Source organism: Pinus tabuliformis, chromosome 6 (assembly GCF_031772625.1).
Source record: "Pinus tabuliformis cultivar Carrire ecotype Pingquan chromosome 6, CPIR1, whole genome shotgun sequence".
In the NCBI taxonomy this organism is placed as follows: Eukaryota; Viridiplantae; Streptophyta; class Pinopsida; order Pinales; family Pinaceae; genus Pinus; species Pinus tabuliformis.
Genome location: NC_142292.1, coordinates 875,890,788 through 875,916,931, shown reverse-complemented (window position 1 = coordinate 875,916,931; position 26,144 = coordinate 875,890,788). Strand labels below are relative to the sequence as shown.

Sequence of the window (26,144 nt, the reverse complement as noted above, 5' to 3'; positions counted from 1 at the left end):
CCTAACTTGTCAGTGTTGAAATGGTGTTGACCTCAATCCTGAATATTTGAAGTTGTATTGTAAAGTTTTCTTTGTTATGTTTTGAAACCCTGTATTCTTAGGGTTTGGTTGGGTCTATACGCAAAACCCCTACTATGTATTTAGAGTCATGGAAATGAGACCTTAGGTAGGTTTCCATTCCCTAGCTTGGTGTAGGTCTGTATATGTGTAACATTTCAATATTGCCCCACATATGATGTGCTTATGATATGATGATGAATTCCTAGATGTATGTGTTTACTTAAGTGTGCATGAGTCCTAGGGTTAGAAATCTAGGGGTCTGAAACTAAAACCTAGTAGTGGTTAAATTCTCTGGTATGTATGCCAATCTAGAATTTATGAATTTATATAGTGATTGCTTAGATTTTGTAAATGGGAGTCTAGAGTTTACATCAAACTCTAGTAGATGCTAGTCATGATATGCTATGATTGGTTTTGATTGTTGAAGCTCATGTATATAATCTAGGATATGTATGAAGTCTTAGTGAAGACTCTAACATATGAATTATGAAAATTCGTTGATTTGATTTTCTTCTAGGGTTTGCTATATTAAGGAACTTGTCGTTGAAAGAATATTGAAACCCTAGATATAATGAACTTTATACCTTTATGAGCCATTCATGTGATTTAAGGTTTGTAACAAGACCTCAGCAAGAAGTTGAATTATTGAAATATAGCCTCTTTCTACTTATGTTTGTAAATGTTTTTTTTTATTATAAGATTTGGATATGGCTAACTTCATGCTTCTATAGAGTTGGTTGTACTTGATATCTAAGTGTTGTGGGTATACAATCTTCAAGATGGTCAAGATGTTTGTTGATAAGATAACAATGTTGTGAATAGTGATAACTTTGATGATATGATTGGCAGCCATGAAAGATCCGCTAATGAAGAAAATAAGAAGTTGATATCCCCAAGTTAAGAGGGAGCCCGGATAGAAGAAATTTCCCTGAGTTAAGACGGAGCCTGGGTAAAGGAAATATCCCTAGTTGAGAGGGAAAACATAGTTTTTATTAAAAAATGAAGGATATGTTGTTCCATGTGAAGTAGGAAAGAAAAGTGTATGATTAAGGAATGTTTTGTCAAATATTCAGTTGATAGTCCTACTATGTAGACAAGCAACATGTGTTGTTTGAAAGACCCCAAAGGTTTGTGTTTGTTTAAGAATATGTGAAAGTATAATATTGGTTGGGGTTGTGTTTTTACAGGTAATATCTTGAAGGTTTTTATAGAATGTTAGTTATCGATCAATTTCATTGAGACATATTTTTTGTCCTTGATATGATCAATGAAGGGGTTTTGCAGCTTTGTGAGTGAAGCATTGTCTAGGAGGACATATGGTTGACACTTTGTGTTGATGTCTGGGTCCTGAAGTTGGAAGGGTGGCATTATTCATTGAGATCTGACATGCACCTGGATTTCTCAATTGATGGTTAGCAAGTAAGCCTAATCATACCTAGAGAGGCTGGAAGCTTGATTCCATCTTAGTCCCACCCGGATAGATTTCTCTAGTCAAGAATCTATCCATGGCATTGTGGTGCCTAAATTGTTGAGAGACCAACGCATAGATTTCCTTGTTCAAGAATCTAGTCTATGGAATTATGGTGCCTAAATTATTGAGAGACCAACGGATAGATTTCCCTCTCAAGAATCTAGTCCATCGCATTGTGGTTCCTAAACTTCTTCATAGATGATAAGGTTTGAGATCTTCCATGTACCTCATTGGTTATATGAAAAGATGAATACCTACCTAGTTAAGAGGGAGTGTTGGAAAATGTAAGTAGGTTTAGTCTTAATTTAATGTATTTGAGTAATCTTGTAATCTTGTAATATATTTTTCAAAAGGAAAGAAAAAATAATTTTATTATTATTTTACTTGTCTTATTAAAGCATGGGTTTCATGCTTGGGTCAAATGTATAGGTAGATCCTTCATTGTAGTCTTTAGTGTATTGTCAAAGTCAATTTGTTAAGACTTCTCCATCAAGTCAAAGTCTCCTTTCTATCAAAAAAATCTTCATCAAAGACGGCCTACTAATTGGTTTTTAAGTTGGGCTAAAATTATGTGGAGACAACACTCTTCAAAGCACTCATGTCATCTTATTAGATATGGAGAAAAACTATAAAAATGAGTGCTACCTTTGACCAAAATCATAGAAATAAACTCATGGGTCTTCGAGAGAAATGCAAATTTCAGAGAGATATGTTTCAGTGTTATTATAGAAGATAAGTTTGGATAATCTCAGACTTCGGTGCAATTACAGTCAGCCTCAGAATGGTGACACGGATTGGAGTTTGGTATTACCATAGAAGCCGTATGATAACATAGGTTTGACGCTATTTTTGTCTCGGTATAACTATAGTTTTAAGGGCTGAGTGTTACAACAATGAAAGTCTCAACACAAGTTTGTCTCAAGTCTAAACACAATGATGATGGTTCACAAGAGTGGTTAAGATTTCGGTATATTTAGAGTGATTGAATCTCAGTACTTTCTCAATGAATTAGATACAACATCTCGATGCTATGATAGTGAAAAGGCTATCACATAGACAAGAAGTTGGTACCCTCTTAATGATAAGGATGCGATGCTAACAGAGATGAAGGATGACTTGATGGAGGGAGTCTTGTCTAGTTTGTAAGTGTCTTGGTCGTCTCATCTTGAATGTAATGAAGGAATAATTTGTGAATAGGGATTTTCCCTCGAGGGGGATTTTTCCCTCGCAGTGTGCCTATATCTTGTGTTCTCTTCTATTTTTTTTCTTGGCATTAATCAAGATGATAAGAAAAGATATATAAGAGAATGAATACTAAGAATGCAAATATCACAACTTAATGACATTAAGAGGAAAATCAATTTAAGTGCCACCTCTATGGATTTTCTGACATGGTATCAAAGCTATGGTCAAAAGGCAGTTTAAAAATCACTTGAGTACAAAGATAAAGACTAAAGGAATTGAAATGAAATCCTGAAAGGCATGATGGAATAGTTCAGTCACTTTAGAAAAATGGATATTTGGAAATCCTTCATCCATCCTTCAGACATGGCTTAGATTTTAGTATTGTTATAGTGGATGAGTTCAGATTGATCGGTGACCTCTTCAATTCAGTGAAACTAAAGAAAAAAAATTCCTTGATGCCTCCAAAGTGATGAAGATCTAGTCTTTGTGCCATTGAAGTGATATGATCTAAGAGATAATAAGTTCGAATAAAATAAATGTTTTGATTACAAGGAGCCTAGATAAGTATTTAATTCAGTGTGATCATAGTCTTCAATTCAAGGTTATCACAGTAAAGAGAACTCAGTGTTCAGAGGACCTAAAACTCAAAAAGATATTATGGGATCTCGAAGAGGGTACAAGAGTGTCTCGGTGCCTATCACAATCTAGATGCAATATCTGTTTTGGATCAACCTCAATTATAAATTTGTGTAGCAAGTTCATTATGAGGTTTGGTATTAATCACATCCATGTCATAAAAGAAAGTTTAGTGCTATGGTGATTGATATGTGCAAGGTAGAAACAATAACTTCTTCCACTCATTGACAAAACAATGGACACAATTATCCCAAGTCTAAAAATCCTATTCAACATACTCTTAGATTATTGAATCCCTAACCAAATAAACTATTCATGCATTTGAAGGCATCGAAAGGAGGAGTTTTTAAGGAAAAAATAATTTATGTCAAGAATACTTGAATTTTGGCCTATGGAAAAAGAAATCAAGTAAGTATTGTCACTTTCGATCAAGATATCAAATCAAAGGTACGTAAATACATGTATGTATATCTATGAGATTTTAAATTTCTATTATCTTAAATGGTCCTTATGATCCTCGATTATAATTAGATTAGTATAAAGATTGTAATCCCTAAGATATCTTGCATGCTTATCTTCTAGGGTTTACATGTAATCTAGGATGTCAAAGAAAAGGTCCTACTAATGTTTGAAAGAATGAACAAATTGTCATAAGATTCCCTCCTCCATGATTATGTATAAGATTTGACATAAGAAACTAAATTATTTCCTTAGTATCACATGTTGTGCTTTTTTAGTATGTACTACAGGTATAAAATATAATGGCCTAACACTTTACGGAATCCTTACCATGTTTTCCAAGGAACATTTCGAGGTGTGTCTAAAACCATACACCTTACAATATTCTCATAAAATTATGATCATCTTATTTTCGAAATTTTGTGTTCCATGACTAACATTGTTATGTATAGCCTTGAAAGATAATGATTCTTATTCTTGTTAATTCATCAATTGATAAATCTACCCCTCATATTCTTAATTGATTTTATAGAACCCTAGAAAAATTCTTTGGAAAAACCCTAACCTAGGTGTGTTGTAAATTAATGAAGCCCTAATCTACTGAGGGTTTTTGATGGATTCTAAAGAAATCCCTATTATGTTTGGTATGTTTGGGGTTTTAGTATGATCATGAAAACCCTAACTTCTCATGGTTGAAATGGTGTTCAATGAAATCTTGAACCATTGATTTTTTTTGTATTGTAAAGTCTACTTTTCTATCTTATGAAACCCTAGATTCTTAGGGTTTGGTTGGGTCTATAAGAAAAATTGTTTTTATGTATTGATAGTCTTAGGAATGAGACCCTAAGTATGTTTCCATTGGTTGAAACCCTATCTTGGTCTTGGTCGATATATGTCTAACATTTTAATATTGCCTGACATATGATATGCTTACGATATGATGATGAGTTCCTAGATATATGTCTTTACCTAAGTGTTCATGAGTCCTAGAGTTTGAAAACAAGCCCTAGTCAAAGTTTGATGGTCTAAGATGATGTTTGGTAAATCTAGGGGTTTGCAGCTAAACCCTAGTAGTGGTTAAATTCTCTGGTATACATGAAAATTTGGAATATATGGATTTACATAGTGATTTCTTAGAATTTGAAAATGGAAATCTAGAGTTTACATCAAACTCTACTAGACACTAGTAATGATAAAATATGATTGGTTTTGATTGTTGAAGCTCATGTATAAAATCTAGGATCTGGATGAAGTCTTAGTGAAGAGTATAACATGTGAATTTTTAAATTTGGTATATTCATTGATTTGATTTACTTCTAGGGTTTTCTATATGAAGGACCTTGTCGTGGAAAGAATATTGAAACCCTAGATATAATGAGCTTAATAGATTGATGAGTTATGGATGTGATTTAAGGTTTGTAACAAGACCTAGGCAATAAATTGAAGTATTAAAGTATAGTATTTATAAGAATTGGATATGGCTAAATTGATGCTTCTATAGAGTTGGTTGTACTTGCTATCTAAGTGGTGCAGTTACATAATCTTCAAGATGGTGAAGATCTTCCTTGATATGATAAGCATAACGCGAATAGTGATAAATATGATGAGATGATTGGAAGCCACAAACTATTCTCTGATGACACAAATAAGAAGTTGATCTCCCTCAGTGAAGAGGGAGTCTCGATAGAAGAATTATCCCTGAGTTAAGAGGGAGCTTGGATAAAATATATATCCCTGGTTGAGAGAGAGAACATAGTTTAGATTGAAGATTGAAGGATATGTTGTTGCATGTGAGGTAGGAAATGAAAGTGTATGATTAAGGAATCTTCTGTCAAATATTTACTTGATAGTCCTGTTGTGTTGAGAAGCAATTTCGGTTCTCTAGAAGACCCCGAAGGTTTATTTTTGTTTATGAATATGTGAAAGTATATTATTGATTGGGGTTGTGTTTATATAAGTAAATATTTCTATGGTTTTTATAGCATGCTGGTTATTGATAAGTCAGATTGGGACAATTTTTTTTTTCTTGATCTACTGGATCAATCGGTATTGTGGCATTTTGAGTGAAGCATTTCCTAGGAGGACATCTAGCCAACACTATGTGTTGATGTGTAGGTTTCGATGTTGGAAGGGTGGCATTGGTCATTGATCTCTGAAACGCAACTAGATTTCTTGGTTGATTGTTAGAAAGTAAGCATGATGGTACCTAGAGAGGCTAAAAGCTCGAGTTCATCTTAGTCCCACCCGGATAGATTTTCCTGGTCAGGGATCTAGTCCCTGACATTTCTGTGCCTAAATTGTTGAGATACCAATGGATAGATTTCTGTAGTAAGGAATCTAGTCCATGTAATTACGGTGCCTAAACATCTTCATAGATGATGTGGTTTCATATCTTCCATGTACCTCCTTTGTTATATGTAAATATGAATACCTTCCTAGTTAAGAGGGAGTGTTGGAAACTGTAACTAGGTCCGGTCTTCATTTTGTATTTGAGTCATCTTGTAATATATTTGTCAAAAGAAAAGAAAAAAGAATTTTATTATTATTTTATTTGACTTATTAAAGCATGGGTTTCATGCTTGGGTAAAATGTATAGGTCAAGCCTCCATTGTAGGCTTTAGGGTATTTTCAAAGTCAATTTGTGAAGAGTCCTCCATCAAGTAAAAATCTCCTTGTTGTCAAATAAATATTCATCAAAGTCGGCCTACCAGTCGATCTATCATTTGGTCTACTGTTATGTGGAGACACCACTCTTCAAAGTACTCATGTCGTCTTATTAACTATGGAGAACAACTATAAATAGGAGTGCAACCTTCGACCAAAATCATAGAAATAAACTCGTGGATCTCAGAGAGAAGTGTGGATTTCAGAGAGATATGTTTTAATGTTATTACAAAAGATAATTTTGGATAATATCAGACTTCGGTGCAATTACAATGAGCCTCAAAATGGTGATGCAGATTGTAGTTTGGTATTACCACAAAAATAATATGTTAACACATGTTCAATGCTATTTCTATCTTGGTATAACATTTAACTACAATGTTAAGGGCTCGTTGTTACAACAACGAAGGTCTCAACACATGCTTGTCTCAATGCTAAACACAATGATGAGGGTTCACAACAATGGTGAAGATTTCAGTATATTTACAGTGATGAAATCTTGGTACTGTCTCAAGGAGTTAGGTACAAGATCTTGGTGCTATGATAGTGATAAGGTTTTCACAAAGACAATAATTTGGTACCCTCTCAATGTCAAGGATGTGATGTTGACAGAGATGAAGGAGGACTTGATCGAGGGAGTCTAGTCTACCTTGTAGATGTCTTGGTTGTCTCATCTTGAATCTAATGAAGGAAGAATTTGTGACTAGGTTTCCCCTCGAGGGGGGTTTTTTCCTAGAAGCGTGCTTATATCTTGTGTTCCCTTCTATTTGTTGCTTGGAATTAGTCTTTATGATAAGAAAAGATAATTAAGAGAATGAATACTAATAATGAAAATATCACAAGTTAATGCCATTAACAGGAAAATCACTTTAATTTCGACCTCTTTGGATTTTGCAACAAAATGATATGTAAATTACATGGATATTCCATTGGATAATTTGTCATGAGAGATATGAGAATATTATATAAAAAATATTAATCTGTAAAATATTACAATTTTATTAAAAATATAGATCTATAAATTAAATTGTAATTAGTGTATCGATGTGGATGGAAACTATGCAGAAAAGTAGAGAATGACTAAATAAGCTCTCACACAGAAGCATAAGGCACAATATTCTCTTTGGGAAACCCTTTTGGCAGAAAACCCAACTGGAATGTGAGGTCGCTTCACTATCTTTCTCTATCTAGAAGATATGGATGTACGTACAAATACATAATACCTGTGGCCCATGGGTTGCTATAGTGCACAACTCCTCTCTATGTTCTCTTCCTCCTATCTCTGGTTGCTATCTTTGTTTATCTATGGAAAAAAATTCTCTCGAAATAATGGAATACCTCTTCCTCCTAGTGGTCCGGTAATAACACATCTCGATAGCTTACTATTAGTTAAGTTTGACTAAATCTACTCTTAATTAGAGTTATAATATAGACTCTTCTAGAGTATTTTACATCAAAAGCATGTGGCTAACCCTTTTTCCCAGAATAATGGGGGCTAACGCAACATCCTCTAGAACCATGGTGGTGAAAACAGGAAGGTCAACTTCTGAGTGGCATAGCTTTTGAATATCCAGGCAAAATTTTAGCCCTAAAAAACGTCGTTCGATGCCTCAAAACGGTCCTAGAAGGTTTCAAACCTCATTTCGCCAAACTGGGTCTCATTGGTAAAAATGGTCCCATGAGTTGATTCCTCCACTTTTTCCACTCCAAATGCATCAAAATGGATGAAAAAAATATAATGATCTAATTCGTATCATTCTCCATATAAATAGATTCCTTTCAATGCACTCTTAATAACTATTGTCTTAAAAACATGGCCCAATCCTTCGACTACTAGAATAGATAGAAAAGGGAAGAGTGGGTCCCCTTTCCAAGCCATTGTGGTGGAATGTGGATGGTTTACCATCAATCATAACTAAAAAGGAAATTGAGGAAAAAAAAGTTGTATACCCACATGAAAAAGTCATTGGAAATCCAAAAGATTTTAAGGTCTGACAAAGGAAATCCCAATTGAGTTTGTCCTAAGCCTTATAAAATTGTTACTTGAGCATCATACCTTGTTTTTTTAGTAACCTTTAATGAGTGTATGAAATCATGGACCACATGATTCCATTGATAACTTTCATTCCTTCCACAAATCCTATATGTTCTAGATAAATAAATTTAGGAAGGAGTGGTTTCATATTGTTAGCTATGATCTTGGTTATTATTTTATAAACAACATTACATAAGGAAAATGGTTGATATTCAATGGGATCTTCCACCTTATTTTTCTTTAGGATAAATTCTAATAATTTGGCATCAAGTTACTTGAGTATTTATTTTTATTTTTAAGTCTCTTAAATGACCCTCTAGACTTCCTCCTCGATTATTGGTGATCAATATTAAAATAACTCTATGTTGAACTCGGCTAGGCCAGGGACCTTATTGTGAGGCATCATCTTAAGAATTGATTCTGCCTTATCTGATCCAGATTTAAACAGGAACGCAACAAATTACAGAGATAACCGTAAATATAGAGATGCAACAGAAATAATACTTCTTTTCATTAATGTAAAATACTGAAAAATGCTTACAAACAAAATTGGAGATAAACTAGCTCGGGCAATTGTAGCTTATCTCTGAGGAGAGATGTGGCAGCTACATGCCTCTAAAATATATTACAGTGAGGCTCGAAGGCCTATTTATCGTTGAGAAATAATGGAACACCCTAAACATCCAAAAACCTAACCCTAGGAGATGAAGCGCCAAATTATGGGCCCCGTTTGGGTAAATTGGTACATCAACTTCCCGGGGTCATAAATTTGGCATATGATCTCTGTTTGACACACACAATACCTCCTTAGAAAGATCTATTTGAGGACTACAACTTTTGGATGAGAATCATCGGGCCATTCATTGATGTTTCTCCCAATTTTCCCAAAAACATCGTTTAGGGGCTCAAAATAGCTCTAGATGTTCTTGGCCTGAAAAATTGCTAAAAATAGTAAATTGTGCTACAATTAAGGAAACTGAAGAATTGAAAGAAACAATGGTGGGGTTCCAAGTGGAATTTGTAAGTGGCCACCAATATCCACCTGGATCATTCCTCCCCCCTTAGGAAGCAATGGTCCCCATTGCGTTGAGTTCCTTCATGAGATGAGGAAACTTCTGCTGAACTTGGTCCCTAGTGAACCACTTGGCTTGGTGAAGGAGTTGGCTTGATTTGACAACTAGATACATTTGGATCTTTTGTTGGGAAGTGTGCTTGATCTACGTGTCCATGATTCAATTAGTTGGTGCTTTTTCCATTAAATCTCGATTTAACTATGTTTGTATGAGTTGTTCTTCAATGTCGAATGTGTCTAGTAATGGTGGAAAGTATGGCCGAAGGTGGTCGACATTGAACACTGGGTGAGGGCCAACGAATGGGGGAATGTTTAGCTCAAATGCATTGTCTCCCATAGCCCTGGTAATGGTGTAAGGACCATATCGGAGTGGTCTGAGTTTTCGATGGGCTCTAGTAAGGTGTTCCTTTTGCAAATGTAACCAGAGTTTATCGCCCACTTGAAACTTGTGTGGCACCCAATGTTCACCATATCGCTACTTGTACTTCGCATTTGATTTCTATAGAATATCATGGACCTACTGGCAGATATGTTAGATGTGTTCAATGAAATTATTTTCCTTATCTATTTCGGACTGGACATGAGCCAATTCTACCTAAGTAGCTGCAAGTGGCATGGCCACACCAATGGGACATAGTGGCTGGAATCCCAAGCCCACCTGAAAAGGGTTGTGGCTAGTCGAGCTGTGGAGAGCTCGGTTATAGTTGTGTTGGACATATGGGAGGCTCTCATCCCATGTGCTTGGATGCTTTGAGTTGTACATGCAGAGAATGTGTACGATCATCCTATTGACAACCTCTATCTGGCCATCAGTTTGGGGATGGAAGGTTGTGGACTTAGTGATTTTGGTGTTTAGCATCAACCAGAGACTAGACCAAAATTTATTGAGGAACCTGCTATCCCGATCTGAGGTGATAGACTGTGGGATCTTAAAGTGTACCCACACTCATTCAAAGAAGATTTTAGCTGTGGCTTCTACTGTGATATTCTTCTTACAGGCCACCATAATGGTCATATTTGAGAACCTGTCGGTGACCACAAAAACACAGTCGTTTCCATGCTTAGTAGAAGGAAGGTCCTACCTATAATCCATGGAGATGGATTCCCAAGGTCGACTAGGGGTAAGCAGCAGAGTATAGAAGCCATGCTTCTTGATGGTCGGTTTGGAAATGATGTAGGTAGTGTAGGATCTGATGTACTTCTCGACATCTTGTCGAATATTCAGCTAATAGACATACTTCTACAGTAATCCCACTATTTTCTTGACCGCAAAATTCCCGACAGCCCGACTGTAGTGTGCTTCCAAAATCATCTTGGCATGTTTGATTGAAGGAACACAAAGGTGACCCAGGTGGCATAACAGGGCATCCTGGAGGTGAAAATCTGGAACATGCTGACCCTCCAAGAGTATCTGGTATGTGTGGTCGAATTCTAGGTCACTTTTGTAGAGAACTGACCAATCAGAAGTCTCGTGCCCATAAGAGTTGAGCACGGTGGTTAATGCCATGCTCGGTGGTCGACTAAGGCAATCTGTAACATTATTGGTGTTACCCTTCTTATACTTGATATTCAAATGGAAGTGTTTAAGGCATGTGGACCACTTCTGATGGTAATCATTCTGCAACTTCCCTTGGGTCTGTATGAACTGTAGGGGTCGGTGGTCTGTTTGGATGACCGTTTCCTTCCCCAAAATGTAATGGTTCCATTTTCGGTAGGCTTGCACAATGGAATACATCTCTTTTTCATAAGTGGGATACTTCTAAACTGTGTCTAAAAGTGTCTCACTATGATATGCCACTAGATGCCCATGTTGAGTAAGGACTACCCCAATAGCATAGTCAGAGGCATCTGTCTTGATCTTGAATGGTTGTTGCGAGTTTGGTAATGCGAGCACTGGTGCCAAGCAAAGGCGATGTTTCAACTCCCTAAATGCCTTCTGTTGAGATTCAGACCAAAATAATTTTGCTTTCACTCCTCCCTTGGTGACTTGACTCAAGCGCCAAGTGATATGAGAAAATCCCAACACGAACCTATGGTAGAAGTTGGCAAGACCAAGAAAGCTATGGAGCTCTATCAAAGTGGTTGGAGATGGCTAATATCGAATGACTCAGATCTTGGATGGATCCACATGCACCCACCATTCATCAATAATGTATCCTAGATACTGAACTTGGGTCATGCCAAAAGTTCATTTCTCCAAATTGGCACATAACTTGTGTCGCCGCATTGTTTGGAGAACCTGTCAGATGTGGTGGAGGTGCTCTTCACAAAACTAGCAGAAGATCATGATGTCATCCAAGTATACCACTACAAATGAGTTTGTGAATGGCCACAAGATGTCATCGATTAGCCTCATGAATGTTGCAAGAGCATTCGTCAACTCAAAAGGCATAACCAACCATTTGAAAAGGCCCTCCTTGGCTTTGAAGGTAGTCTTCCACACATCGAAGGGTTCGATTGGTACCTAGTGATATCCTGACTTCAAATCGATCTTGCTGAAATATTTTTCCCCCTTCAGTTGCTCTAGAAGGTCATCAATCCATGGGATAGGGTACCTATTCTGGACAGTGATCTTGTTCAGTGCCCAATAGTCAATACACAGTCTCCAAGTCCCATCCCTGTTCTGTACCAACATGATTTAGCTCCCATGGGCGATGAGCTTGGTTGGATGTGACCTTTCTATAGCAGATCCTGAATCTTCCTCTTGACTTCATCGTTCTCTAGAATAGAGTTCCGATAGATTGGTCCATTAGGTAGCGGTGCACCTTGGGTCAGATCGATGAAGTGCTTGACCTGGTTGTGCAGAGGAACCCCTACGAGGGAGGTGAAGATGTCCTCGTACTCCTCCACAACCTTGTCCATTTGTAGTTGTCGTGTGGAGGGGCCCTATCTGGAGGTCATGGCCACCGTCTTCTTCTTTCCCTGAGGGCGTATCATCAGGAAAACAAATTTCCCAGTTTTGGAAATGAGCTTACTGCATTGTTTTGCAGTAACCAAAGAGATGGCAGTAGGCGGTGCTACCTCCGGTATCTTGTACAATTTATTTCCCAAAGTAACAATAATAGCATGAGGCCTTGACTCATACAGAACATGTCACTTCCACAAGTATGGTTGGCCTAATAATAGATCACAAACATCAAGGGGAGCTACGTCACACAATACCTCATCCTTGAAGGGCTTGATGTTGTATGGAAGGGGACACTACTGGCTCACGCGAAGATCCCGTCCTTCATGAAGCCACCTAATGGTGTACGTTTGTGGATGTGCTGTGGTCGGTAAGCCCAACCACTTCATGACCTTTTCCAAAATGATGTTCTTTTATCTCCCGCTATCGACAATGAACTATAGCGGGGAGCCCTTTACCCACATCTGGGAGTAGAAGAGGTGCTCCTCCTTTGGATCTTCGTGGTGGCAATGGTAGCATTGGACTCCGCATCGATAATATTCTTTCCTTTGTCATTCCCTTATTGGGTTCTGACTCAGAGTTGGAACATGCATTTGATTCTGAAGACTATAGCTCGACCACCAGTGACTGCTTGGCCCAAAACACACTTGTTTTGTGAGTGGACCTCTTATGGAACTCACACCACTTTCCCGTGTCCTTCTTCGGCTTTGCAGTGTTGTTCTTTGCATATGGCTTTGGCAGGTTGTCCTGCACCACCCCGCCTTGGCTTTGTCCTTTATTTAACGGTTTAGGGGTGCCTTTCTGTTGCTTTGGGTTTGCAGATCCAAAGTCTCGCTTCGTCTGTTTAAACTTCTACTCAATCTTGACAGTGTATCAGTACGTCGTGCCGAGCTAGGAGATGTCCAAGAACTCCATCTCGTCTTGGATGTACCTGTGTAGGCAGTTGTGGTATTTGAGTACCAAATGTAGCTCAAAATCCTTGATACCCAACTTTGTTCGAAGGGAATGAAAAATATTGATAAACTCTGGCATGTCTTGGTCCCTTCCCTGCCCAGCATGGTCCACTTTATGTATTTATCCTCATAGCTTTTGACAGGGTAGTACTGCTCCTTAATGGCATTCCGGAATGAATTCCAAGTGGGTGCAACTGAAAACAGTGAGGCCGCACTTTCATCCTTCTTCTTGCAGTAGGCTTCCCACCAGTCCTTGACATGGGGACGACTTTGAGAAGAGCGAAAGTAATCATTCCCAAACGGAAAAATCATGAACAGAAAAATACCCTTCTAGAAGATTTAACCATTTATCTACAGTGTCTGCATCTATCTGATTCTCAAATATGGGAGTGTGACAGTTAACTTGTACCTTAAAGGGTGTGGCATTCCAGAGTAGCTACTGGAAGTATATGTGTCACCCTTGGGCAGCTAGTGAAGGATCTAGGCAAAGTTGTCCATCATCATGTTCCTTTGTTGCTCGAGGGCCTCTTCAAGCAAAATTTTGATAGGATCTCCTAACCCCTCATCTTTCTTTTCATTCGCCATGGGCGGCTGTCGGGATTTGCGAGGCTAGTCTTGCAAAGGTTCGACCAGTTCAAGCCCTAACTCCTTACATCCCGACCTCGTTGGGGACATGCAAAGAAAAACAGAGAAAGAGCACACCTCTCTGATACCACTGATCTAGATTTAAATAGGAATGCAACAAATTAAAGAGATAACCATAAATACAGAGATGCAGTAGAAATAATACTTCATTTCATTAATGTAAACTACTGAAAAATGCTTACAAACAGAAATGGAAATAAACTAGCTCGGTTGATTGTACCTTATCTCTGAGGAGAGATGTGGTGGCTACATGCCTCTGAACTATCTTAAAATGAGGCTCGAAGGCCTATTTATTGTTGAGAAACAATGGAAAACCCTAAACATCCAAAAACTTAACCCTAGGAGATGAAGCGCCAAACTATGGGCCTCGTTTGAGTAAATTGGTACATCAGCTTCCAGGGGTCATAACTTTGGCACACAATCTTCGTTTGACATGCGTAATACCTCCTTAAAAAGGTCTATTCGAGGAATACAACTTTTGGATGAGCAACATCGATCCATGGATCCATGTTGCTCCCAATTTTCCCCAAAAACATCGTTTAGGGCCTAAAAATGGCTCCGGAAGTTCAGGACCCGAAAAACTGCTAAAAGTAGTAAATTGTGCTACAATTAAGGAAACAAAAGAAACAATGGTGGGGGTCCAAGTGGAATTGGAGCGTGGCCACCAATATCCACCTGGATCATTATCCTAGGTGATTTATCAAAGGAGTGCATCATTATGCTGATTAGTTATGATTAAGGGAATGGGGATGGTTACCTAGTTGATGGCGTCATGTTTCTCCACTGTAGGTTTTGAGAGGATGTGTTAGAAATATTGGGTCAACTCATGGGAGATCCTTTCATATGAGAAATGCATTTATATTGTGTGTGTTGTAATATTGATTTATAGAAAAAGGTTGTATTAGTATCTCCCTCTTTTAAGCATTGAATCAAGGATTTATTCCTCCACAATATTACTTTCTGCTTCATGCGCTCTTCTATATCCTGAAGGGTCTCCCCCTCTTCCTTTATTAGGTCCTATAATCTACCTTTTTCTATGGCCTCCTATCGTATCTCTGATATTTTAAGATCTACCTCATTTTTTTGTTATATAATATCCCCAAACCACCCTTTATTTCATCCTTTTTATTTCCATTCAATGAATTTTGGCTCTTTATATAGAGAGAAAATTGTTGATCTTTCGATATATCCTATTTTCTCCCACCATTTCTAAATATTTGGGAGAAACTCCTGATGCCTAAGAATTTTTTTTTTAAACTTGATAGGGTGATTCGAGGGGTGAGCCTTTAGGTCTAGATTAGGACTGATCTCTTAATGATTTGAACCATGGCTCAAAGTACATATGCTTCTATGAATAAGTCCCAAGCTAAAATGTTTTTTGTTATCACGAAGTAGTCAAGCTTTGAGGAAATTTTTGGCCTCCCTACCTATTATTCTACCTATACACCCCATTAGTGGTCTCGACCTCTATGAGTCCTAGGCCTTCCATGATTTTCTAGAATGAAGTGGCCTACACATCCAATAATCGAATGGCCCCCTTTTTCTCATCAAATTACTTAATTAGGTTAAATGCATTGGAAAGAGTAACTATGTTTGGTCTTCAATAATGTACTTTGAGTCATTATGCAAATGTACTTGTGAAAAGAAAAAATGAAAGATTTTTTATTATTGTAACAATGACTTATTAAAGCATGGGTTTCATGCTTCGGTCATCATTATATTAGTCAAAGTCCCCATTGTGGACTCCTAGGATTAATATTGATTTTATAGAGTCATTATATATTCAAAGAGACCCTTCTTGGGATTTTAGATCATGTAAAAATGTTTGTATCAAGTCAAATATGAATTATGTGTCCTCCACATCAGGTCAGCCTAAAGACTTCCATTCGACCCATAAGAAGCCTATATATTGAAGGAGGTCAAAGTCATTTGCAACACTAAATCTCTCAAGAAATTCGATATCTCTAGAAGAGCTAGGAAGTGTGAAGTCTATTGTCTGAGAAAATGAGTGCGAGTTTGGAGGAGTCTCTAGAGAAGAATAAAAGCAATCTTTTGATGTCTCTTTCTATGATTTGTGGTCTGGCTTGGGAGATCGAGGTCCCTTATGGTTTTGCTACTGCCGGAAGTTGCATGTTGCTAGAAACTACTGCCTAGTAAAAGTTTTTGGAAGGGGTCGAAGATCTTGGAGGTTGACATGGTCTGGACGGAAAGTTTGGTCTTGGTCTAGGCTGAAGAGTCTTAAAGAATACAATTGAAATGAATAATTATCTTGACCGGGTTTTCCCCTCGATGGTTCTTTTACCCTAGCATGTGCTTATATCTTGGGTTTCTCGTTTTTATGATCTTCATATGTATAATTCCTTGATGAAAGATAACATAATAATGAAGTAAAAGAAGCCAACACATTCATAAGTAATTATCAAGAAAGGACAATCAAACCCTAATATAATATCTTTGACTTTACAACATGGTATGAGTGCTAAGGTCAAGAGAATTTGAAGGTCACTTTGTTGGCATGGATTCTCCCTCCATGGCGAACTACATAATATTGGATTTCAACTTTGTCGAAGCATGGATGAAGAAGATAATCTACTACCTATTCAACAAAGTCAAGAGTCATGGATTCTTGGCTACCCTTACAGGCTCTCTTACTGATGACAATGAATGGATCATTGATAGTGGAGTATCAAGACACATGATAGGTGAAAGCAGGAAACTACAAACACTCTCATAGGAGTCATTATCTCATGTAGTGGAATTGGGTGAGAACAAAAGTTATGTTGTAAGAGGCCTGTTATATACATAATTAAAGATGGACAATGGATCGAAGCTACATCTCAACAACATTCTCTATGTTCTAGGTTTGAAAAAGTATTTAATTTCTATTTCTTGTTTAGAAGATAAATGGGAAATAATTTCTTTTGTTGATGGAAAAGTATTGGTTGGGGGAAAGAACTCTAGTATCGACAAAGATAGGGTTACTGAAGTTCGTGAAGGAAGTCTTGATTGGGTTATCACTCCATCTCCTCAAGCTTTGGTTCATATGGAAATAAGTCCCATTAAACTATGGCATCGAGGGTATGGCCGTGTTCATTAAAGGGTCATCCCTACTCTTAGTCAATTGATTCATGCTATTCCTGATATGAAGTTAGACCGTGAAGGTGTGTGCAAGGGACGTTCTTTCATAAAGCATACTAGAAATCCATTTCATCATAGTGAATCTATATCTAAAGAAATATTAGATCTCATCCATTCTGATGTATCTGAGCCGATGTCTAAAAATACACTTGGAGGTCATATCTACTATGTAACACTCATTGATTACCATTCAAGGAAGACATGGCTCTATCTACTCAAAACTAAAGATGAAGTATTTTATAAGTTCAAGGAGTTTAGTGTTGAGGTGGAAGCCCTAACTGAAAACAAAATAAAGACTCTAAGTTCTGAAAATGTTGGGGAATAAACCTCTAAAGAGGTAATTTGATATTATAAGGATGCACGTATTAATATGGAGCTCATTGTTCCCTACTATCCCGAAAAAAATTCATTGGTCGAAAGGAAGAATAGGTTAATCGAAAAAAGAATTCAAACTATGCTCCTTGATCAATATCTACTAAAGCTCTTATCAGGTGAAGGAGTGGTGACTGTCGTGTACATTAAAACTAAAACTCCTCATAAAATTCTTGACAATATTATACCCGAGGAAGTATTCATAGGAAAGAAGCCGAGTGTAGATCATTTTTTCATATTTGGAAGTCCAACATATGTCCATGTTATGAAAGACAAGCTAAAGAAGTTGGACTCGACAAGAATCCAGGGAATATTCGTTGGTTATAATCCTTCCTCAAAAGAATACATAATAGACATAAACGAGGGAAGATACATTGAAGTAAGCAGGGATGTCATATTCGATGAGAATCAAGCTTAGAAGAAATCAAAGGATATTCCTATTGAGTTTGATGACGAAGAGGTTCCCGTATTTGAAGAAGATGAAGTTCATGAGAAATCTACAACAAATGATGAGGAAGAAGGACCAAGTGAGCCTATTCAATCGATGGTTGTCCCAACCACAAGGAAGAGTCCGAATTGGTTGAGAGCTACATTAGAAGACGTTGAAGGACATGGAGCTGCGAAACGGTCCTCCACGGAAGGTAAAAAACCGAAAATGTATTCGGGTTATGTTTCATAAATGAAAAAGTTGATTGAAGTCGAATCATCTACATTCAAGGAAGATGAGCATGAAAACATTTGGAAGAAAGCTATGCAATAATAATATCAATCCATCATGAAGAATGGGGTTTGGGAAATTGTTCCTAGACCTAGTGACAAATCGGTTGTCACATCGAAGTGGATCTAAGATCAAACATGCTATTGATGGAAGTATAGACAAGTACAAAGTGAGGTTCATTGCAAGGGATTCTCTCAAAAGGAAGGCATTGACTATGAAGAAATATTTTCACCTACTGCAAGGTAAACTATAATTAGATCATTGGTTTCATTGGCTACTACAATTGGGTGGAATATCCATCAAATGGATGTTAAGACCACATTTCTGAATAGGACCATTGATGAGGAAGTGTACATCGACCAACCTCAAATTATTTGAAGTGAATAGCAAGGACTTTCATGTTTGTAGACTCAAGAAGCCTCTATATGGATTCAAGCAAGCACCAAGGGCATGGTATGCAGGAATGGATGCATATCTTCTTAGAATTTGGTTTGTGAAGTGTATGGTTGGTCTGAATCTATATATTAAGGTTGTGAATACTGAGCCACTCATTATTCTACTATATGTGGATGATCGATTCATCATCGATGTAAAATGAATAATGCAAGAATGTAAGAAAATGTTGGCAGTTGAATTTTAGATCAATGATCCAGGACTCATGCATTACTACCTAGGTCTAGAAGTATGGCAGAGGCATGGGGAGATAAATTTGGGGAAAGGAATGTACATCATCAAGCTATTAGAAAACTTTTCGGTGATGAACTCCAATTCGATGGTTACTCCTATGATCAGAAACCTCAAGAGGTTGAGAAGCTCCAACTCAAGTTTCGTGGTTCCTAGCTCATATGGTAAATTGGTGGGTTCCCTGATATATCTGGTAAATAATAGGCCTACTATATTTTTTGCAATGAACATTCTTAGTTAGTTTCAGTTGGAGCCTCGTCATTATCATTGGATAGCTACAAAACATCTATTGAGGCATCTTCATAGCACTATACATCACTGTGAAAAGTATGATAGTAAGGAAGTCAAGCTAATTGGCTTCACAGACTCTGATTGGGGTGGAAGTTTGACCGATGGAGGGAGCACTATCGGAGGATGCTTTATTCTGGGAGATGCTATGATCTCATGGATGAGTAGGAAGAAATATGCTATTCCATTGAGTAGTGCCAAAGCAGAATATGTTGTTGCATGTGAACTAGAAAAAGAGGTTGCTTGGTTAAGGAAGCTTATGACAGAATTGCTCGAAAAGCCTTTCGGTCCTACTGTGATTAGTTGTGATAATAAAATTTCTATCAAGACACATGTAGATCCCGTGTTTCATTCAAGGACAAAACATATCAATAATAAGTTCCACTTTATTAAGAACTTGGTGTAGGATGGGATCATGAAGTTAAAATATGTTCAAATAGATGAACATGTAGAAAACATACTGACAAAGGCTCTTCCTAATAAGAAGTTTGAATATCTAAGGAATCTTCTAAGTTTGACAGGTATTGGTGATTTTATTGATGATAAAGAAATTGAAGAGATTTTTTGAGGCTTTGTGAGTGAAGCATTTCCTAGGGGTACATTAGGCCGACGCTATGTGTTGATGTCAAGCATCACGGAATTGAAAAGGTGGTGTTCTTTATTCATCTCACTTTTGGATATGCACCTATATGTTTGGGTTGGTGGTTAGCAAGTAAGCCTGATGGTACCTAGGGGGCTGAAAGCTTGACTCCACCTTATCCCACCTGGATAGATTGCCTTGGTCTGGAACCTATTCCATGGCATTGCAGTGCCTAAATTGTTGAGTGGCTGGTTGGATAGATTTCCCTGGTTAGGAATCTAGTCCATGGCATTGCAATGCCTAAATTGTCTTGTGACTAGTTGGATAGATTGTCCTGGTTAGGAATTTAGTTCATGGCATTGTCATGCCTAAAGGTTATTTATGTTTTCATATAGTTTGAGATCTTCCATTGTATTTTTACATTATTAATACCTCCCTAGTTAAGAGGGAGTGTTGGAAAAAGTAAATATGTTAGGTATTCAATAATCTAGTTGAGTCATTATGTAAATGTACTTGTCAAAAGAATAAAGAAGAGAATTTTTATTACTGTAACAGTGACTGATTAAAGCATGGGTTTCATGTTTTGTTCATAATTATATTAGTCAAAGTCCCCATTGTTGACTCCTAGGATTAATATTGAGTTTACAGAGTCATTGTACATTCGAAGAGACCCTTCTCGAGCTTTCAGATCATGTAAAAGGTTTTGTATCAAGTAAAATATGAATTATGTGTCTTCCACATCAAGTTGACCTAAGGAAGCTCAAGTGAGCCTAAAGACCCCCATTCAACCCACAAGAAGCCTGTATATTGAACGATGTCGAAGTCATTTGGACAACTAACTCTCTCAAGAAATTTAATATCTCTAGAAGAGCTCAGATGTGTGAAGTCTACTACCAAAAGGCGAAAATGAGTGTTAGTTTGGGCAAGTCTCTAGAAAAGAATAAAATCAAGCTTTTGGTTTCTCTCTCTCTGTTTTGTGCTCTGATTTGGGAGATCGAAGTCTCCTATGTTTTTGCTGCTACTCGAAGCTGAATGTTGTTGGAAATTGCTACCTAGTCGAAGTTGCTGGAAGGGGTCGAAGATCTTGGAGTCTGACATGGTGTGGAGGGAAGGTCTGGTCTTGGTCTAGGGTGAAGAGTCTCAAAGTATACTATTGAAAGGAAGAATTATCTTTATTGGGTTTTCTCCTCGAGGGGGGTTTCCCTACCATGTGCCTATATCTTGTGTCTCTTGTTTTTGTGATCTTGATATGTATAATTTCTTGGTGAAAGATAAGATAATAAAGAAGTAAAATAAGCCTACACACTCACAAGTAATTATCAAGAAGGGAGAATCAAACCCTAATATAATATCTTTGATTTTCCAAAAAAATGCTCCTCCAAGTATCCATAAATTTGGGGAGATGAGCTCAATAGTATGGGTGGCTGATTGAAAAGATAGGGCTTTATCATGCGGTATATTTGGTCCATATAAATTTTGAACATGGCACCTCTGTCCTGAACCCATAAGTTGAATCTACACTATTAGGACTTGGAATGTAGTGAACATATTTATCGCCCTTACCTCTTCCTCATCCCAGAGCATTGATACCGCTCCTAAGTGTCCCTGAGAATCTATTACAAATGAAGGACATTGTCTTTTCCAATTGTTTGGTAGGTTGGCCAAGGCTCCCTCTCAGATCTTAGATCCATTAATCACCATAATAATGGGTTTTTCTTATACCCATTTCTCTTTTAAGATCCTTGTTTTTTGTGGTTATTCAGACCCCTCATATTCCAAAAGATAGTGTCCATGTTGAAAGTCTATTAGAGCCCAATAATACCTTCATGATGACCCTAACCCACTTGTAATTTACTAGGTGCTCACCTATTGCATCCAACATTTGGAATTTGTTCATATACCCTATCGTTTTTCCCTATTTATTTGGTTTTCCTAATTCCTTCAATGATTTTTCTTGAACCCTTAATGACCCATAACTTGATCCTATTTTGGCGGCTATATGTTTGTACTTAAGATATGCTTGAGCTAACATGGACACTTGTTGCTATGGAGGGTGAATGTGTCCTTACCTTGCTAGGATTTTGCTATAGATTTAACACCTCCATATGTAGCTCTATATCATTGGCATGTTCTAGGCTTGCATCAACATCCTTCAGGACTGCATTGAGTTCAATTAGAGGATAAATAAATGGGGTAAAGGAGTTAAGGGTTTGTAGATTAGAAGGTGTTAGGGTTTCCATTGGAGATGAAGAAGGGTCTTCTCCATGTTTTGTGTCCTATCGTCTCTCACATTTCCACATTGAGTGATTGGTCTGGGTTAGGGTTATCCACATTACTCAATGACACTGAGCAGATCGAACATGTTCACCACTCCTTTCTTCCTTTATGTTTTTCCTTAATGTTGGGAAAACTGCATTTGATTGCATCAACCTAGATCTACAGCCATAGACCCATCTCTCACACGTCTTAGCATCATCTCCGAGGTTTTAGTTTTCTTCATCATTGGGCAATCTTGATATAATCTCCATATTAATGACACCTTATACATCTGAAGGGTATGTGATTGTAATTAATCATTTTCTTTCAGTGCTTGTCCTAGAAGCATATATCAATAGATTCCGAGAAAGGTCTTGGTTATTTTCATGTACACACAGATGTGGGCATATGAAATATATCAACACTGGTTCACGGCCTCTCATAGTTTTAACGTAATTCCCAAGGGCGTTTCCAATTCTAGCTAGTGTCTCATCCTCACAAAACTCTATTGGTAAGGAATACATTTAGATCCACACCAAATATGCCTTGAAGTCTTATTTATGTATGTTAAATCTTTCCATCCAAAAACAAAGATACATACAAACAAAATTAAAAAGGTGTACTTTGTTCTTAAACTATCTCTCTCAATTTTCTAGATTGAAAAATATTATAGTAAAATCCTCTCACATCGCATGGAGCTCCAACTTGATCTTTCCCTTTGGCTTCCATTTGGTCTCGATCCATTGAAAATGGACTCGATCCATTGAGATAAGGCTTTCTTTGCACGCAAGATCCCACTTCATATTTAGGATCTATAACTACTTTCATTAAAAAAACTACCGGATCTCATCAACTTCACATTACAAAATTATTAAACAATAACTTACTCATCTTGGCAAATAATCCAAACAATTTCATCTTAATTTTCTCCCAAACTCAAATAAAATGAATTATATATATATGTATATATAAACAAACTTACTTAACGAACGTTACCATTATATATAATTTGAATTTAAAGGTTCACAGTTATCCTTACTTGCAAGTTGGGATTATAGGAGGGTTTCTAACCATTTTGGTAAACATGTATTTAAATTATATTTTAATTAAAAAACTAATGTTCTTTATAATATATAAACTATATATAATGCTTACACTTGATTTGGGAAAAGGAAAATTATTCAAACGCTAAAACGATTATCATATTTTTTCCTTATACCTAATTCTACTGCAACACACCTTTATCTGCTGATGTGGGCGTGTGAGGCGTGAGGTTGATTAATGACCGTACAAAATCTCAAACCTATCATGGTAGCACCCAAAGTTTGCCTTTGCCAACAAATGAGTATTCCGGGTTAAACGTCAATAATAAATTTTATTAATTATTAGATTTTAATCAATAAGCACTCACCAACTCTCATTATGAAATGTTGTGGATTCACATATATGATGGATTATAATTAATAATTAATAAATAAATTTAATTAAGAATATATTTATATTAAATTGTTTTATAACTACATTGTACGCTGTTTCAACCCTCTAATATTTTTGTTCAAACTTTGATTAATCTACATATCATGTGTGGAAATATTTAAATACGCCTGAGGATTAAGCCATCTAATCGTGACCGCCACCTTTTATCCAAAAATAATTCATTTTCTAGCCATTGCCTCAGCTTTCTTTTCCCTTCGTCTTTGTTTACGTGCATCCTTTTCATATTGTAGATGCGTGATCTTGAAAACTAAATGATAATTGAACGATTATTGTACATATTATCTATATATCATATCATAATTGAATGATGTTCTGTTTTGTCATCTACATTCATCCTTCTAAAATCCATGGGGAAAATAATTTTATGCAAACACCGTGTCAATTAGGATTTGATCTAGAATGCAATTAGGGTTTGTTTGCGGATGTAAAGATAAATCAGAAGTGAATGCATAAGGATTAAACGTCATTGACATATATTTTGAAAATCACGCGAATATAAGGTTTATCTTTGGAAGTAAAACCAGCACAAGCCCATCTTAACCCTAAATTATGAAACAATTAAGAAAAAAAGGCTGTATTGTAATCGGAGATGAAAATCCCTAAATTTATTTATTAAATCATAAAATGACAACTTATATACAAACCTGAATTTGCTCTGGTTGGTAAGGACAGATCCAATTAGAAATATTTAGTAGATGATAATGGTCGTCTGCATATTCTGACTAACCTACATAAACTGGCATCCTAATTTTCTTTATGATTAAAGCCACCTAGGTAATTTTATGTGTTGTCTACGTCATGATGTGAATGCATGAAGATTAAACGTCATTGACATATATTTCGAAAATCACGCGAATATAAGGTTTATCTTTGGAAGTAAAACCAGCACAAGCCCATCTTAACCCTAAATTATGAAACAATTAAGAAAAAAAAGCTGTACTGTAATCCGAGATGAAAATCCCTAAATTTATTAAAAAATAAAATGATAACTTATATACAAACCTGGGTGTAATCCATGAGGAATCACTAAGGACGTACACTATGCTGAATTTGCTCTGGTTGGTAAGGACAGATCCAATTAGAAATATTTACTAGATGATAATGGTCGTCTGCATATTCTGACTAACCTACATAAACTGGCATCTTAATTTTATTTATGATTAAAGCCATCTAGGTAATTTTATGTGTTGTCTACGTCATGATGTCCATAGAGAGAGAATGTGTGTTAATATGTAGGAGATGGGGAAAGGAGGGCAAAGGCAAGTAAGGACGCACCTGGAACTGGAGAACTCATAGAGTTTGCCTCTGTTTGAGAAGACGATCATGGCCACTTCCGCATCACAGAGGATAGATAGCTCCGATGCCTTCTTCATCAGTCCGCTCCGCCTCTTTGAAAACGTTACCTGACGATTGATTTTGTTTTCGATCATCCTCAGCTGGACCCGACCTCGCCCCATCTTAAATGAGGTCTCAACACTAGAAGCACTTTCTCTCTCTCTTTCTGAACCTCGCTCGCCCTTTCCCTCCCAAAGAAGACACGATCAGGTGTGGGAATTGACCCACGCCGCGGTAATGGCGTATATGACACTTTCTACTTCAATCCCCTACTAAGTGCGTACTTCTGTAACAGATGACGAAGAAATGTATGTAGTTTTTATGGAGCTGTGGGTCTGTGAGATTTTTCCAGAGAGCTCCTAACTAGTGGCCATGTTTGGAATTGTTTAATTTTCTCCTTGAAATATGTGCGCGTGGCAGTGGTTGTGGCGAGCGCTACAAAACCCTACATCAAATAGATGATCGCCATGTGAAGTAGAACTTCACATATCTTTTTCTGGCACCCCACAACCGAAACATGATTAGAAGTTGCACAGCCGTTTGTGCTGGCTGAGCTCCCAATATTGATATTATTATTCTTTAGACCGTCGTTATTATTTTTCTGTGATGGTGATTCCCGTGCACACACTTTACAATGGTTCAGCGACAAAGCAGCCAGATAAGCCATGGTACGAGCAAGATAAAACCCTTACATATGCTTTGCAAGAGCCATTGTTTAAGGTATTCTTTGAGATAAAAAAGGTGCCGAGGTGTACGATAGTACAGTGAAAGTGGGGAAGATGTGCCATAACGATTAAACATCCCTTAGGCTCAAAAGGGATTAAAAATGAAAAAATTCAAATATATATTTCAGTGAGTTCTATATTACAATAAGAATAATAATCTTCCTCTTTAGGTTGAATCAACTTTAAAGTGGAAACCACTTTTTATTCCAAGGTGTAAGATATTATAATTCAAGTGAAAATCCAAATAAGAGAAGACTCGAAATACTTTTGAGTGGGTTTTATATTAACCTAATGACAATCTTAGACATCACAATTGACATTATTATTTATTCCACATATTTGTAGACATCACAATTGTCAGGCTTAACAGGGATTACTTTAATCGGGAAATCATATTTACTTCATATGTATGACGATAATAGATAGAGAAATATGTATTTAAATTTTTAATATTATGGGAAGGGTA

The 26,144-nt window shown here is 37.0% G+C and overlaps 1 protein-coding gene across 2 annotated transcripts in view; it reads right to left on the bottom strand.

Annotated features, from left to right (window-relative positions):
* Nucleotides 1–25,468, bottom strand: part of LOC149261671 (agamous-like MADS-box protein MADS2) — a 396,844-nt gene extending 371,376 nt beyond the window's left edge. Inside the window, exon 1 of one of the 2 annotated variants that reach the window (XM_089382179.1) lies at nucleotides 24,894–25,468. In XM_089382179.1, the coding sequence (XP_089238305.1) occupies nucleotides 24,894–25,075 (182 nt within the window). In that variant the 5' untranslated portion in view covers nucleotides 25,076–25,468. The remainder of the gene's footprint in view (nucleotides 1–24,893) is intronic. The other variant, XM_089382185.1, reaches the window with a different exon arrangement.
* Nucleotides 25,469–26,144: the final 676 nt, after the last annotated feature.